General features: G+C 37.3%; 1 protein-coding gene across 1 annotated transcript; it reads right to left on the bottom strand.

The window, feature by feature from the left end:
* Positions 1-1,640: 1,640 nt before the first annotated feature.
* Positions 1,641-16,328, bottom strand: WDCP (WD repeat and coiled coil containing). Its single transcript, XM_075497252.1, has 3 exons — positions 14,415-16,328; positions 5,568-5,688; positions 1,641-1,807 (listed from the first exon to the last, which is right to left on the bottom strand). The coding sequence occupies exons 1-3, from the start codon at positions 16,326-16,328 to the stop codon at positions 1,641-1,643; spliced, it is 2,202 nt and encodes a 733-aa protein (XP_075353367.1).
* Positions 16,329-16,775: the final 447 nt, after the last annotated feature.

The following is a 16,775-nucleotide window of genomic DNA, read 5'->3' as shown; positions in this document are numbered from 1 at the left end:
GTTACAAGGTCAGATTTATTTTGTTTTGGTTTTTTTTACAAACAGGAATGCTCCTCGAGGCTGCTCAAAAAGATCTTTGCGAACAAGGTAGTACAAATATACCCAGCTACATTGCATACCTGTGGTTGTAGGTGATTTAGAATGACGATTCCTTTGTCTCTGGGAAGATACTTGTGTGAGAAGGACATTATTTAAGCAATGAATTGAAACTGTTTCCTTACTTCAGGAATTGAAACTGTTCCTCGTGAGATTTCTGGCTGCATCACTGGAATGGTACTAATGCCAAACCTCCAAACCCATTACCTTCAGACCATACATCTACCTTCTTGATCCAGCCTTGGTATGGGGTGAAGTACTGTATCTGTACCCTATGAACAGGCTTGCCATGGTTACCAGGCAGGGAAAAAAGACTCTTCAGGAGTATTAACAAGACCCAAAATGCACAGTATGAAAAACATGTCTTAATAGTAGCTTAAATAAGTCTTCTCCCTTTTATGTTTCCCTGAATGCTCAGGGTGAAGCAGGCATGGCTTTCCATGGTTTCTGCAGGGGCCTGTCCAGCAGAACAAAATGCTAACCCTCACACACGTGGCTACTCATTACACTTTACCCATCTCTTTGCATTTAGAGGAAGAAAAGTTAGGGAGTTCACTCAGTTCTTCCCTTGTGCCTATTTCTGCCACCATAATCATGATATAGTTTAATTTTCATGAATCTGTCTGCCTGCTTCTCAGATGTATCTGTATTGCCTCTTGTCTCTGAGGGTGAGGTTCATCTGACTAAATGTAAATGTTTGTATTTAAACTAGTCGTGCCTTTGCGGTCAGTGGGAAGGAATAGGCACTTACTTACTTAATAGGGATAGTTCACCATGATCAGTTTTAGAAATCTATGTTAGGGCATGAGTAATCTGCTGTAGAAGTGCTTTTCTTTTTTTGACTGATCATACAGGAGTCTAGATGACAAGTGCAGTGTAGACACCTGCATTTAGCCAAATGAAATTTATGTTCAATGTCTTTGATCCTTAATTTACCTTGTAAGACTTTTCTTTCTCTTCTGTGTTCATGTATAAATCTACATGCTGTGTAAGACACTGACAGTTTTTAGTAATTGAACATTTTCATATAAAAATTAAGCATTTCTGAAAACGTTGCAGGTTTCCATGGGATCCAACTGGAACAGCAAAGAGAGCCTGAAGCAGTTTTCTTTTTTTTTTTCCCTTCCGAGTTTTCCTTAATTAATATAAATGCTCTTTAGTTGTATTTTCTTCAGCTTTTGTGTGGACTGTACACCTGTATTAGCTAGACTTGTTGTTACTCCATGATTTTTAGCATAATATTGTTTCTCCAAGAACATCCTGACCGCAATTAAAGTAGAGGCTAGTCTCTCTGCTCCAGTCCACTGGCAGCCATTAATAACAGCAGCTGTGGTAAACTTCACTCTAGGTCTGATCCTTCAGAAGAAATCACGAGGGTCCAGCCAACCCTAGGATTTAGCTATAGTGTAACCATGCCACAGATTTTACAGTTAAAATACATTGGAAGTAGTGAAGACAGCTTTCTAGTTGCTCAGTTTCTGACACTGCAGAATGTCTCTGTATTGCATTAGAAAAGAAGGTCATTAGCGTTCTTTGTTCAGAAATTATGTCACTCTGCTTGGTGGTTGCATTGAAATGCTTTTTTTGTAGGAGTGACCTCCACAGACTTCTGAACTGTCAATTCCATCCCTTATGATTATCTCTTGTGTTGCTTTGAATATTAACGGCACAAAGCCATCTTTGTCTGCAGTGAGCACAATCCAAGAAGAGCCTACAAAAATTAAGCAAAAAAAGGAAATGAGTGTACTGCTCTGATTACGTAAAATGTACAAGCACGTTTTAAAAAGTCAGCCAGCATGCGAGCAGAGCAGGCTTTCTTTTTGTGTACTAAACCCTCATTACGCTAATGACATTAAGGTCTGACAATCCATGCTGAACACACCTTTGTGTAAATGCGAAGGGGAGCTCAATGAAAGGTCTTGAAAGGTTTGAGGCATTTTGTCCCTTATTTAAATTAAGTTGAAAAACAAGGTGCATCTTTGCTAGTTCTGATAAACCATAAGTATCTTCATTTTCTGAAAGCTCAGCCAGCCTTTCCATGCTGACTTTTGTTCTAGTGACATCTACTTCTGCTTATCCTTTTTGCTCATCTGCTCTGTCCAAATGATAAAAAGATCATAAAAACTGAAAAAAATTGGCAAAGAAAATGATTGTGTTATATTTGTTCTAGAAGGAAGTAGGGGTTTCCATCTCCTTTACTGTCAAGCCAAGATTGTTCAGTATGTTTTCAAATTCATATAGCAAATGGAAGGAAGTTACACCTTGAAGATGATTTACAAAAGATATCATGATTTACAAAAGAAGATTTACAAAAGCTGATATAATAACATTTCTTGTCCTTTAATTATTTATCGAATCTTCTCATGAAGAAGAGAATGAACAAAATCTGAATGACATTTTTAATCCTTTTTTTTTCTGAAAAAAAAGAGGCAAGATTAAAAAACAAAGATGTCAAAATCGTTCAGGTTCACTTTCTGTATTGCACAGAAGCAGAAAATAAACCTACCCCCCCTTTGTTTTTTTCTTTCCTTTGCAAATCAGCTTGACAATGAAGCTATATGTACCATATATATTTTTTCTAGTGATTAATCTGTTTCCTTTTGGACTGGATATTGCAGTTCTTATAGAAAGCAGTGAATTCTCTATTTGTCTTTTTTTCAGTTTGACATTTTATGAAAAAGAAAAAAAATCTGGCAACTGAAAAGCATTGTGGGAGCCCTTGTATCACACGGTTTTCTTTAGAGCATATGATCATTACTGAGCAGGGGCTCTGTCATTACTGAGCAGGGGCATTAGCTGGGATCTGAGGTAAAGAAAGCCCTGTTATGTTCTGTTGTTGAACTTTTTAATTTTGGGAGATAAAACTGTGTTTTGAAAAGGACTGTGAAAAAAGGAAGTGTAGAAAATCCAGACTAGCCATGCTTAATTTTTGTCAGTCATAACAAAGCATGTTCCTGGACAAGGCAAATCTCCCCTCCTTATACTATTAACAAAGCACTTTTCCAGGCTGCTACACTATTGCATGTTGTCTTGTCACCTCTTACATCATAAGAAGATTGTCATTCCAAACCATGCATCTTTAATCTCCTACTCTTAATACTTACTTTCTAATTCTGGACAGACTTCAGATTCCATAAGCAATGGGCCTGAAAGTGGAATTTCTGCTGTCCGAATCGACAGTTACATTGTTGGTCAAATTGATAAAGCATACTCTTTTCTCCCACTCTTGGGACTTTTTCTTTTCGTCCATTGAAATGTTTGAAATTCTCTGTGTCGTTGGTAACACTTGCTTTGAAGCATATCCCACAAAATATTTCAATGGTGGAAAAACCTTGTGCAGAATGTAATACCCTTTCGCTATGCACAATTATTACAATGATGACCTGCCAAAAAGAGAGACTTCTGTCTGCTAACACCAGGGCACTATATGACAGGCTATATTTAGTACAGGTAATTGTATTACAGGCCTGGGCTTAAAGTGCACATGATGAGGCCAAGTTCATGGCTCGTATAACTCCGATGATCTTAATAGCCTCGCTGTGGGTATGAATTTGGCCTACAGTTGTGAACTTCTTTTTCCCAATATATTCCAGTTGAAGTGTTTATTCATAGTAAAAAATGCCAGGCTGTCATTGCAATACAAGCACGCTCTTCATTACATCCCCTTTAATTATACAGTATTAAAGGATGGGAGTGATATTTTTAAACATCACATTTAATATTCATGCCTTGTGGCAAAAGAAAGATTTAGGAATATAAGCCTGTATTGGTCAGAACTGAATAAAGAGCTACATAACTACTTCTGCCCCAAACCTGATAATTTTGCAGGAGTTTGGTGAGTTTTAGAAAGATTCTTGTTTCAGTTGTTCTTTTTGCTGTCAACAACAGACTCAGTTTCAGAAAAGCCAAGCACCACATTGAACAGAAAGAGGGACGTGTTAGGAGGATTCTGAGACATTGTCTTTTTGATATCTCTGAAGTCTAATGCATGAAATTGAGGACTGGTGTTCTGCTAATTAAATATTAAATATTCAGCTGTTCTATAGAGCTGAAAATAGGTTTTCTCAGGCCCATTATTTATTATTTTCATACTGAATTCTAAACCTCTTTTTTCATTATGGGCATTTGTTTCCAAAATCAAGAACTGGAAGTACAGGTTAAAAATGGCACCCTCCGTGCCATACAAGGGCAGAAGCCTGCTGGGAAATAGCTCAGGCCTCTACAGCAAGTGGAGTTTTTTCATATATGCCTCCACTGCACTGTACAGTCAAGAGAGATTGTGGACAAAAATACGAAACCTGCATATTGTTATTTTCTGGTACAACTCTCAGAGACTGCTGTAAGCCAGGGGAAAACTGAAATGGCCCAATGTGTCTTGGATAAAGGTAGCTCCCCTGATCTGTGTTGTATTTGTAGCCCCTTTTCTTCATTCCTGTGGTCTCATCAACAACAAGGAGATAAGCAGAATATGAATGGCAGAATGGTGCATATTTTACATCTCTTTTTCCCCACTGTCCTTGGTGCCAGCACCAGTAACATCCCAGGCCTGCTTTCTTTTTCATCAATAAGCCTATTACATAGCACTCTGGTATGTAACCATCATTATTTAGAAAACTGTAGCTTATATTATTACTTTCCTTTTCTTTTTGATTTCACCAACAGTTGAATTAATTTATCATAAGACACAGTATACCGATTAAGCCAATGTGTCTCAGTCTGTCAGGGGCTAAGACAAGGGGCAAGACAGAGAGTAATTTATGGATCTCTCAGTGTGGAAACCATGCAAGGAGATCATAATTACAGACAACGATTGTGTAGTATAAGATCATAATATACTTGGACTGTGATGAGAAAAGCCATCAGAAGCATTACAGAGAAGTGGCTAAAAAATAACAGTATGTATGTTGCTGAGAAGCTAGCATGCATGAACAGACAGGGAGAAGGTAACTCAGAGACCAGTCTGGGGCTAGGATTTCCCTAGCTGCTTCTGTCCTCACAAGTTAATCAGTGGTGGGTGGTAGAAATGTGAGATTGGCAAATTAGGACATTGAGCTTCATGGTTTATTTTACATTAAAATAATCCCAAATGCTACACGATACATATATATATCATATTCTGAGAATGAATTTTTCTCCAACCTACCCTCTATTGTCAGGTCTGGGACATGCTTATAAAGATGGGCAAAGCAAAATGCCAAAAGGTCTCAAGGAAGCATTTCTATTTGCAGGTAACACAGTGTACTGGTTATTTTCTCAGCCTTCCTCTGTAGAGACATAGATAGTTCTGCAGTTACTTAGCATTTAAGTGATTTCAGGAGACACTGCCATATTTCAAAGGAAAACGCGTACTTATCAAAAAAAGTTAGCTATCTCAAGTTTACTACAGTATGGGGTAATTATTCTACCACAAATGCCTCTTTTACACTAAAAATCTCAGGTGAAACCAGATACCAGAAATAAAAAGAACATACCATGTTTCATTTCAATAACAGGTAGATCAAACAGCTGCTGGACTAAATTCAAATGGATCTTGCCATCACAGAGGAGAACATCTTTTGTTTCTTCAGTAACTGCTCCATTTGAAAAACTTTTCTTCCAATGCATATGTGTAAAAGAAAAGATCTTGTTAAAGGCTGTGACATTGTGCCTGAATTCTTTTAACCATTCCTTTGCTCTTATCCTTTAAGTTCTTTAGTCATTTTGCTTTTTCTTTGTCTGTCCTTGCTTCAATTTATAGATGACACCATCGTGCAGTGCAATTCTAAGCGCAATCTCATAGTCCCATGTGAAGAGGAATATGCCTCTTTGCTTTTCGCTTTGTATGCTTATGCAGCTCTAAACTGCATCAGCCCTGTATATATAATGTATTAGGTCATGCATATATGTGTCCGTTGGGCCTTTCTGCCTGAAGAGTCAATTCAGTGGAAGGGAATATATCATTCTTGGAATAAAGTTGTGTAAGATGCTACTAGAGCAAATGAGTACTCTGCTCAGTTTCATTTGTACGCGTGGGTGGTTTTAATAGTCATTGGTCAGCTATTCCACCCCAGCAAAATAACCTCAGTTCTGGCACAGAGAGAATTGCAGAGAGACTGGACATAGCGACAGTCTCTCTGAAAAGCTGTCATAACAAGGTAGCTTGGGAATCCTGTGACTTTCTTTGAGAGAGAGGGAGTGTATGGATTTACAGCCCTGGAATTTGCTCTTGACAGTCACTAAAAGAACACCCTTGAATAGAAAGGTGGCATATTCGTGCTTCATGAAGTTTAGCTGGCCTTGAGAATCGACGCCTTTGTGTTCCATCATTCTGATTACTGCAAAGTGCAAGGACCACAAAATAGTTGAGCTAATATGGTTATGGAGTAGATATATATTTGCGTTTACATTTTCCTATCTGCTATCATTTGAAAGTAATTTTAGCATTAAAAATTTTCCAGTGACTCAATGCCATTATAAAATATATATGAATTGGACATATTCTTCTAAATAATCTTGCTGTACTTTGTCTGTGAATTTTATTTTGTTCTTCCCACTCCACACTTGTCACCGGTGTAGTTCCTATGTGTTAGGGTTTTTTTTTCCCTTTGGCATCCCTTATGTTTGCAATACTCCCAGTTTTAACATACTTGTTATTTGAATGAACAGTCTATTTATCCCATTTCCTAGACCTTTCTGTTTTGTACATTCAGAAGGGATCCAAGTTAACATTTTAGAATGGGTTGAAAAGATGTCATCTATCCTAACTCCTATTCTAGTCCTACCCTGTCTGTATCTACTTCCTACCCTTGAATCTTTCTTGCTAATATGAAACTTACAGTTGAATGAATTCACAACTGCTTCTATTTCTGTGCATAGTAATCTAACCTTTGACTAAATAAATGTCTCTTTTAATGCTTGTCTTCATTTCTAATTGTGCTGTCTTTTGACTCAGTCACTCTCTCAGTGAACACGTGCTTTTTTGCTGTGTAGCAACCTTTCTAAATCAATCACTTTCATTTTTCTGTACATAGTATGTATGCTGTCATGCAACCACATTGGATTCTGTAAATCAGAATGTCTACCAACTGTTGCAAAAGTATTTTTTCCCCAGTCTATCATAAATTGGCCATGCAGATAGTCTATGGCTGATTGTTATTTATTTATGTATTATGATTGATTGAAGATGTAAGAACCATAAAAATATCTTTCCGTTAAAAACGTAAGCTTTCCAACTTTCAAAGGTCTTCTCATCGCTTTCCCCATTCAAAACAGCCAGAAATGTGTTGCTGTGTAATTAATAAGGAAATACCTGAGGAATGCATCAAAGAAGTATCATTTTCTTAGTCATAAACCTATAGTAACTTTTTATTACAGCTATAACTATATAACAGAACTTCTTTGTCATTTTTAGGTCTCTTCAAATTATATAGTACTATATTCTATTGAACCTAAATACACTTAAAACTCAATGGGCTGAATGTTCAGCAATGAGCATGTGCTTTGCATTTACATTGCAAAGATGCTATTTGCCTGTACAGGTATTTGTGCAAAGCTTTTCATTGCTGCATATTGTGGATTAGCACATCTAACAACTACTTGATTTTCCTGAATTCAGGCTGAAATAGCAGAGTTTATTCAAACTTGTACTTCAGTTAATGAATTATAGAAAAAGGTGGACTGTAAATGAGACAGGCATACTGCTTGACCCGAGTGGTTCATTTTTTCACGTAGATATGCTTCAACTCAAGAATAATCAGAAAACAATCCAGCTCTGCCTCTGTCGACGTGAAATCAGTTGAATGGAAATGTATAAGGATGACTAAGGATGACTTCGTTCTAGTATGTTTCCTACTTAGCCTTGCAAGTTATTATTGGAACAGCCATTAGAAGGGGATGACATTTTTGTATATACAAAACTATATGGCATCTAGATTTTATCCTAACCAGTTTTTCAAGTACAGACCTCAAAGCTTAAGTTTCAGAGTTGTTTGTCTTTCATCACTTGTGAGCATTTATATTAGCTATTCTCTCTGTCTTTGTCATATACTTCTGTTTATAATGATAAACTTAATCGTCTTTACATTTATTTTTGTCCGCTGGCAAATTCTGTCAGGTCAAGAATCTTTCTCTGTTTTGATCTTCTAATTATTTAGCCTTTTTTGTTTAATGTTTAGTTTAAGTGATGATAACATGCCTTTGAGGAATATGTTCACACACGTCGTATCATCGATTAACTGATTTAAACCCATGCCTTCTTCAGATGTAGGTAACTGTTAGTATTCCCTTTTTATAGATGATCAAACCATTACACAGGAAGATTAAGAGATTTACTCAAGGTCATGAAAGTAATTTGTGACAGAGTTAGAAATACAACTAAAATCTCAACCTTAGTGCTTCCCATTTTCATGCCTTAACCCAAAGACAATTTTCTAGTAAAATCTAAATTTAATTCACCTCTTCCCAAAATATGTATCTGGTTTTGCTACATTGCTATTTGTCTCCAGTAGAAGCCAGAGGACTTGCCATTCTCAGGTTAAAATCCCTTAATGTTAGTTGTTTTATCCTAAACCAAAGCTTATTGGTAGACTAAGAACATATTAATCACAGAAGAAACAAATGTATTTCCACATATGTGAGTGGATATTTTCTGATTAAGCTTCTTTAGCCAACTTCCTGTAGTATGTCAAGTCCGACTCTCCCTCAACAAAAATCCAACAGAAAGAAACCATCAATTTAAGAGTTGTTTTCCTTCATCAGTGTCAGCCTGACCCTTGATCAGATTTTATAGCCTATAAAGGGTCTTCTGGGCAGCAGCCAGCCCATCGTGGTGTTGCCAAACTGTCTTTCAAAACTCATGTTTTGGAATGCAAATATATATGAGAAGAAAATCATTTACTAAGGCAAAAAGGGTTCCTGGCTTAGATGTTATACACGGTATGTCTGCATGATAAATAAACATATCTTTTATCACCTTTTTGAACCCCACTGAGCAGTCAGCTAGTTCTGCCTCTTGACCTTTTCCACTATTATCTTGTATTTCCTAATGCACTGCCTACCCTTGTCTGGATGCTAAGGTAATCTTCATGAACTTAAATTCAACAACTGATGAAACAGTGAGGTGAATAATAATATGCTACCAATCAGAATTGTTTTTACTAACACTGGGTTAGTGATCGATTGCAGTTTGAATGTGTCTTTCTTGCACAGGGATGTCTAGAAATGTAAAATGTTTTCCAGATGAGGCCTCACGGCTGCGTTGCCCAGTATTGCATTACTTACTGGATGTATCTCACTGGTGTACCCACAGACTGCCTTTGTTCTTTTCATAAACATATCACATTTTTGATTCATAGTCATCTTGTAGTCCCTTAACACTTGCAAGCTTTTGTCATCGTTGGTTGTTTCCAGATAATGAATATCCAGTTTATAGCAGAAATTCCTTCTATTAATCCTGGAATATATCACTATGCACTTCATATTAGTTCATTTCAATCCATTTTTTTAATTCTAGATGCTACGGTCATCAAATTACAGGTGCGATATCCTGATCCTCTATTGAAAATACTACTGACTTTATGCCATACACAGATTTTATAAGCATATCTCATCAGATCATTAATGAAACTTTTAGATTAGCCTGAAGATCAATCATGAGAAAATCCACTAGTAAATTTCTTCCATTTTCTTTTATATTACTATAACCATTTACTATCTTCCTTCCAGCTAATTCCTTAACCATCTTATATTTCTTCTATTAATCCCTATTCTGTGCTGTTGAACAGATAATTTCCCCTGTGGCATGATTTCAAGTACTGTACTGAATTACAGGTATTTTAAATATTCTTCATATCCTTTGTGTTAATAATCTGTTCTTTTGTAAAGGAAAGGTATCAGGTTAGTCAGTCACATCTCTGCATTGTAAGATGAATAGTGCTGTAGTTGCCTAGAAGTCTGTTTTCATTTACTTAAACCCTTGATTTCAGCTCTTTGTGTTGTGCTTCAGTGGTAATTTCAGTTTTGATACCTTAGTACCCATTAGTCAGCTTGGTTTTGCCTTGCCCCCACATTCATTGTGTGGGATGAGAAAAAACTAGTAAATTAAATAGACATGGGGGTTCTGGCCCAGAAGACAATGAAAAGAGAGTTAGGTGGCTAAGGAAGAGCACTGAAGAGGAATGAGAACTATGATTTTTGACATTCAAAGTGCTGTGTCTCATTAAGCCTTGTGCAGCATTGCCACAGGTAGTATTAATTGGAGTTGGCAGCCTGCACTGCTCCCCTTTCCTGTTGTGATTTCTGGTTTGATTCCTGTTTGATTTTTGGTGGATCCTGATTTTATTTTGGTGGAGATCTTAATATCTTTGCTTGCCCTTATGTGGGACATTCCAATTGCAACCCTAATTAACCTGTCAGAGAAGCATAAGCCTGTAAAATGTTTACGTTGGCAGAGATCTGAGGTGCTCAGGAGTGCTTAAATCCCAGTGCAGTTTGCATTTATAGTGCACATCAGCATTTCAGATGATATGATGCTAGGATTTCTCTGCTCTTGGCTCCCTGTTAATAGTTCTGCAACTACTGCTTCAGGTATATTGTCATCTAAGATATATGCTTTGTCCTCATGGATTCATTTTTGACATTACATATTCCTTTTCTTTTGTGTCTGTGTATCCAACAAACAAATCACCTGCTCTAATAAAAGGTATTGTGTCTCCTCTACAAACTCTGCTTGTCTGCTGTTGATCGGTTTCAGAACATTGTTGTCAGAATTTGTTCTTAACAAATTCCTCAACCTTTGCTCAAAATATTATCCATGCATTAATCACACCTTCTCTTGACTACTGCAGGTCTTTCTTTTACAGTCATCCTAAATCTCTTCCTTCTAAACTTCAGGATGGCTGACTAGTTTCTTACTCCAGGGAGCAGTCATATCACTTTCCTCTTCCATCATTTTCATTACTTTCTTTCTATTGCTCAACCCAAGTCAAAATTGCCCTTTGGATTTCAGAAAGGTTCATGGTCTTATTATAGCTGATCATTGCAGCCTGGTCTTTGCTCGTTTTACTGTGCCATCCTTGTACCCCCCTTTTCTCTCAACTTCATGTATTTCTATCAGAAGAACTTTATTGCCATATGTTTGGATCCTTTCTATTCATCTCTCAGCTCTGTGTAAAAAAATTGTTTATTTTATAGCTGACCTTGGCAATAAAGTTTCCCATAGTAAATCATATACTATAAAAGTACAAATTGACTTGTATACAGTTATTGGTGAGTGCTAAGAAAAGAAAATCGTCATGAATAATTGCTGAAAAGATATTTATTTCCTGTTTAATTATGCCATATATGCTCTCAGTGATGTGCACTTTTGACATAATACTGCTTGTGAGCAAAATGTAGGAGTTTTAAGATATTCTTCAGATTAAGATGAATCTTATTCCTCCTGGAGAGGTTTGCCTAAATGGCATTAATTTCAAATCCAGATTGGCTTTATTTCCACTGTAATTAGGTTTTGAATGAGGCTAGTTTAAATATTCTGCAGCTGTTTCTTTTCTGGGGATGATAAAAGTATCTTTTGCGAAATGAAACAGAAACAAATTTGTGACAGATCTTAATCTCTTCTGGTTTTTTTTTTCTTTTTAAATAATATCCTCTTATTGCGTTTGTCTGTCTGCCCTCCCACGCTATCCTGAATCACAAGTCTGTATGTGATGAAAGAGCAATAATATTTGCTTTTCAGGGTTGAGTGATCAAGTCACCTCTGGTGGCCGAATGCTATTACACAAGTGATAGTGCAGTGACATTTCCAAAGTGTGAGTGATCATGTTTTTCTTTTACGGCTATGGGCTACAAAGAATATAAATTCTGGTAGTACTGCACGGACGTGACTTCAGAGGAGTTATAGGTAGGCTAGCACTAACAGAATAAACAAAGGTTTTGAAGACTATTTAGTGAGGAGACATTATGAATTATTAAGTAATACACATTCTGTTTTATATTATAGTTTTCTAAGCAGAACTGGAAACATACATAAATATGTCAATAATGCTTCTGCACAACAGTGTTTGTAATTGCCCGTTAATTATTGCTACATTTTTATCTATTATGTTTTAAACTTTCCTTTTATGTTTTTAATGCATAAATATGGTTATGCAGCACTGATCATTATATTTTATAGTACAATAGATTTCTCAATCAAGATTGAGCCTCTGCTGTGCTGGGGATTATACAAACACTTAAGAAGACATGCACTTGGCACAAAAAGCTGAAAGATAATGGCCATATTATTGACTGGACTGCAGTGTTCCTAAAGCTTAGAATGTTTTCCACAGGCTGATATTTATATCATAAGGCAATAAAGCTATTTCCTGACTTTTTGCACTGTGAACACAGAGCCTGGCTGGAACCCACAGCCCAGCTGGTCTCTGAGCTCACAGAGTGCTAATCAACTCCTGAAGGAGGAACAAGGTTCAGATGTCTGAATCCAAACTAATCAAAACAACTATTTTCTGAGAAAATTATTAGCTGCCTATGAAGCAAATATTTCCCTGTCTGTCTGGAGGCCTTTTTGCCATCAGTCTATTTTTCATTATTTTTTGGCATCATGCTGTGATCCTGTTGGATTTCAGAAGAGGGGCTGAACCATACAAGTCATTAGTTGAGACTTACACAGAAAAGCTATGTGTGTCGGAAAGACATTAAGTGGCACTTTTTCTGAGTCATTATAAGGCGGTACTAGCGGTGCTTTCGCTGGCTCAATGTGGAACTAACCTGTTCAGATAAATAAGAGTCTTCCTTTCTAAATGTAGTTAGCCTAGCAGTATTTTAGAAGCACTAATATTGTTTTTTTGCTTCCAAAGAAAAATACAAGATAATTAATTCTTACTGCTTGTGCAAGCAAACGTGCATAGTGACTTCAGATCTTAGATTAATGTTACGTGTCACAAACAAAACTTCTCTTTGGAAAGGTTAATCCAATCAAATCCAAGAGATAAGGCTGCTTGCTAAATAAATAAGTTGATTTATGTTAAGAAATCAGAATTAATTTGAACATGCTGGAGAACAGAAGGGCTTGCTTCTTGGCAAATAAAATCCTAAATTATTTAAAATAGACGTTGCTTTTTTCACCAGAATTTGTATAATGTATTCAAGTTAAATTATTGACTAATTCAGATTGAAAGCTTTGCTTTTATCCAGAGTACCTAACATACTAGAATCTGCTTAAATGCCAAGTAAACCATTGCTTACAAGTAATGAATATGATTGAATTGAGTCACCATTCCCTTAATGAGTGTTTAAGGAGGGGTACTTAGATGTCTATATTTACTTCCTTTAAAGTAGAAGGAAGTCAAATTTGTTTGAGAAGTACATACTTCAGCACCATCACAATGTAATGTATTACTTTGACATAATGCTGCTTATGTTGCAGTAGATAAGAATGCATTTATAATTGGCATCTACATCCTGAAAGGGACCCCAGTTTTAGCAGCAATACCACTAGCATCAGCATGACCAAAAATATTATCAGTATAATGTTAGTATTACTGCGAATAATACTAAGAATAATAGCCAGAAATAATTACCCAACCGACATTCCTTAGTTGAAATTCTTATTGAAGCCAGTAGGAATTTTGCCAAAACAAGGGTGGGATAGGAAAATGATGATTTGACATTCGTTTATTTATTTAATGACATGATAGACACATATTGACAGATTTTTTTTTTTCCAGAAAATTTGAAGTGGTAATATGTTTTACGAATTGAGTTATGTCCAGCTCTGTGAAGATTAGTGGTGAGAAATTAAACTAGAAATAAGCCAACTTCGTGTCATGCCCATCCGAATTTCCCAGAAATTGAGATTCAGTACTTTGTTTCAGCCTTCATGAGAGCCTAGCTGTCTTCAAACTTTGGATTTGAACTCGGGTTTGAATTTATTATGTTTCTGGTGGGCTACTGTACCACCCTACTCATAGGCTCATCTCTACACTAAATTAACATATAAACCTTTTGTACATTAACAACTGTTTGGCTCTGTTCTCTCTCTTTGATAGATGCACGCAAAATCAGCTAGTATCCAAGACAGTTGTGCATAATCAAAGAAGAATGCACAGACACAAATCTCCCATGTGAAGTATCCTCTAAGTTGCCCACATCATCGTGAGTTATTGTTTCAATGACAAATTATAATACCATTTTAGATTAAGCTTGATGCCAAACTCAGGTTACATTTCTTATGGATTGATAAGAATTAAACTGCCTCCTCTTGATTTAAAGCTAAATAAATACAAGATCGTTTAAAAATTCAGTGTCCTATCACAATATTTTTAAGCTGACAAATAAGTTACCTGGTAAGTGATATGAACGACGGGTGGTTCCTGTGAACATGGATAGGCTAACGATATCCTCCTATTTTTAGCGAAGTCTGTTATTTCAGAAAGACTCAGTTGTAACTCATTGAAGCTGCCACAAAGTCTCTCTAAATTTCTAGATATGTGACTCATTCCTCTTTCACTTGGCAAATTGTTGTTTTTAGGAGAGCTTGATGTTTCTTCGATCACATTGAACTGCACTTTAGGGGAAGTTGGTCTGCTGGAAAGCCTGGTAGGTGTTCCAAAACCAAGAAGAGACACTGAACGATTGGTAGGTTCAGCATCCAATGTTTCCAAGGCTACCGAGGGGTCACTTGGGAGCCTTTTTTCATCCAGGTCACTCACACTTGATGAAGAGCTCTGCTCATAACTAGGGCTCTTTACTTCGATGAGTCTTCTCCTGCCACTAGGAGACTGAATAACTGTGCTTCTTGGTATTACCAACTCCCTGCTTTGAGGTTGGTCTTCTGTAGCAAGATTTTCAAAGAACTTTCTTTTTCCAGGTATATTAACAGAGGATTCAAAGTTATAAAACATATTCTGCTTAGTCTCAGGCAATGCTGAAGAATCTTCTTCCAGCATCAATTCTTTGATCATCAGACGCATTACATACCTGTCTGAACTTGAAGATGGAATGAGACTAGGCTCAGGGAACTTTTGCTTGCCAATCAGAATCAAGAGGAGTTTATCTGTCAAAAAGCATAGGCCCTTTGGTCTCTCATTTTTTTCCAGCTGGATTTGTTGAATATGAGGCATGCAGGAAGAGGTTACTGAATACACCAAAACAATGTTAGAAGTATTAGAGGCTACTGCCACAATCTGTGCTCTAAGGTCAAAAGCCATTATATCAGGAACCAGAATACCTGGGATGGTGACTTTCCTGGTGGTGGTTACCTTCCTCTCAAAAGTCACCAAGATCAAGTGAGAAGAATCTTGACCATTTGTTGCTGAGGAGTGTTTGCGTTTCAGAGTGATAAGAGGACCGGGATCAGACTGGCGGTGGTTTGCAAGTATATGGGTTAAATCCACAGGACCTGACGAAGAAGAAGCAACTGAATCAACCCCTGATCTATCTGAGTCTGTAGACTTTCTTCGCAGGTCCATGGAGTATTCCTCATCACCAAGCACCAGAGCAGACTGTGAGATTAAAGAACCAGTTTCTGTACCAGATGGCATATCAAATGCAATGCCCGCATTCAAACCACAGATATTATCTAAAGGAAGCTCAGTAGCTACAGCAATTTGGAAATCCAGTGTGGCCTCTATAGCACAGATATAACCTCCCACATCAAAGACTGGGCAAAAGGAGCAGGTATTTAGAGTTTTCTGAGCATCATCCCATATGTAGGAATGCAGGGCACTGCCTATAGCAACTACTAAGCGATTACCATCCTTAGTCCAGCAAGCACAGTGGATAAGTCCGCTGCTTTTGATATCTGCCTTAACTCTAGTATTGTCAGTACGAACAGCATGCAAGACTGAAGCATCTCTTTTTGTAAGCACAGCCAAGACCTCCTTCTTTGGATGCCAGACACAGCCCTGGGAAAGCAGAGGAAATGGCTCACCAACTTCACAAGTCTGAGAAATCAAAGGTTTGTTCTTCTCTGCAGTGCTGTAGCACAGCTGCCAAACGCTAACATGCTTTTTATGCTGAACAGCGAGCAGAGCTGGGGTGTCTGTAGAGCAACATGGGCCCCAGTAAAGCCCATTAACATGTTCAAATTGACCAACAACACTTGAGTCTCCAAACTTTAGCTCTCCGTTATGATAGTATAAAGCAGTCAATATCACTTGCTTCCCATCTGTCCAGGCAATTCCATGCACAGGGTGAATGGCCTGATATAAAGCATTGAGACCAGTTCTCAGCAGTTTTGCCTTTCCCATCTCCATCTTTTAAAGCTTTCTGTCTACTGGTGGTTGTTCCAAAGTAGAGAATCCATGGAATTCACTTGCAGATCACGATGAGGAAATTTTTTTCTCGTATCTCCTTCCCTTCCTTTCCAGAATCAAGCTGGTTTTGCTGCTAATAATCCAAAAGCCTATATTGTGAACTCCTTCCCAGTAAGCCTGCAGCTGCTCTTCTAAGTATAAATCCATGTCAAAGCTGCTTTTGCTATGTCTTTTCCTGGGAGGAGTTATCTTCATGTGATGGCTAACAAGGTTTAACCAATTACTGTACGTTTTTGTAGAAGTCTATTTTTAACTCTTCACTGCTGGGAGTATATTTAAAAATAACACTCTAATACTTTGACCTTCAGTGAATGAAGGTCTTTGGTGAAGGCTGGAGAGGGATCATACACTGTTAAGCCTAAGTATTAAGCTACAGCCTGAAATAAT

The sequence above is a fragment of the Mycteria americana genome, chromosome 3 (genome assembly GCF_035582795.1).
Source record: "Mycteria americana isolate JAX WOST 10 ecotype Jacksonville Zoo and Gardens chromosome 3, USCA_MyAme_1.0, whole genome shotgun sequence".
Lineage (NCBI taxonomy): Eukaryota > Metazoa > Chordata > Aves > Ciconiiformes > Ciconiidae > Mycteria > Mycteria americana.
This window is presented reverse-complemented; position numbering and strand designations above follow the sequence as displayed.

Coding starts and splice junctions, on each gene's coding strand:
- WDCP (XM_075497252.1), bottom strand. CDS start 16,328: ATGGAGATGGGAAAGGCAAAACTGCTGAGAACTGGTCTCAATGCTTTA. Junction 5,689..14,414: donor TCGTTCATATCACTTACCAG/GTAACTTATTTG, acceptor ATGCATTGGAAG/AAAAGTTTTTCAAATGGAGC. Junction 1,808..5,567: donor TGTTATTGAAATGAAACATG/GTATGTTCTTTT, acceptor TAATTTTTGTAG/GCTCTTCTTGGATTGTGCTC.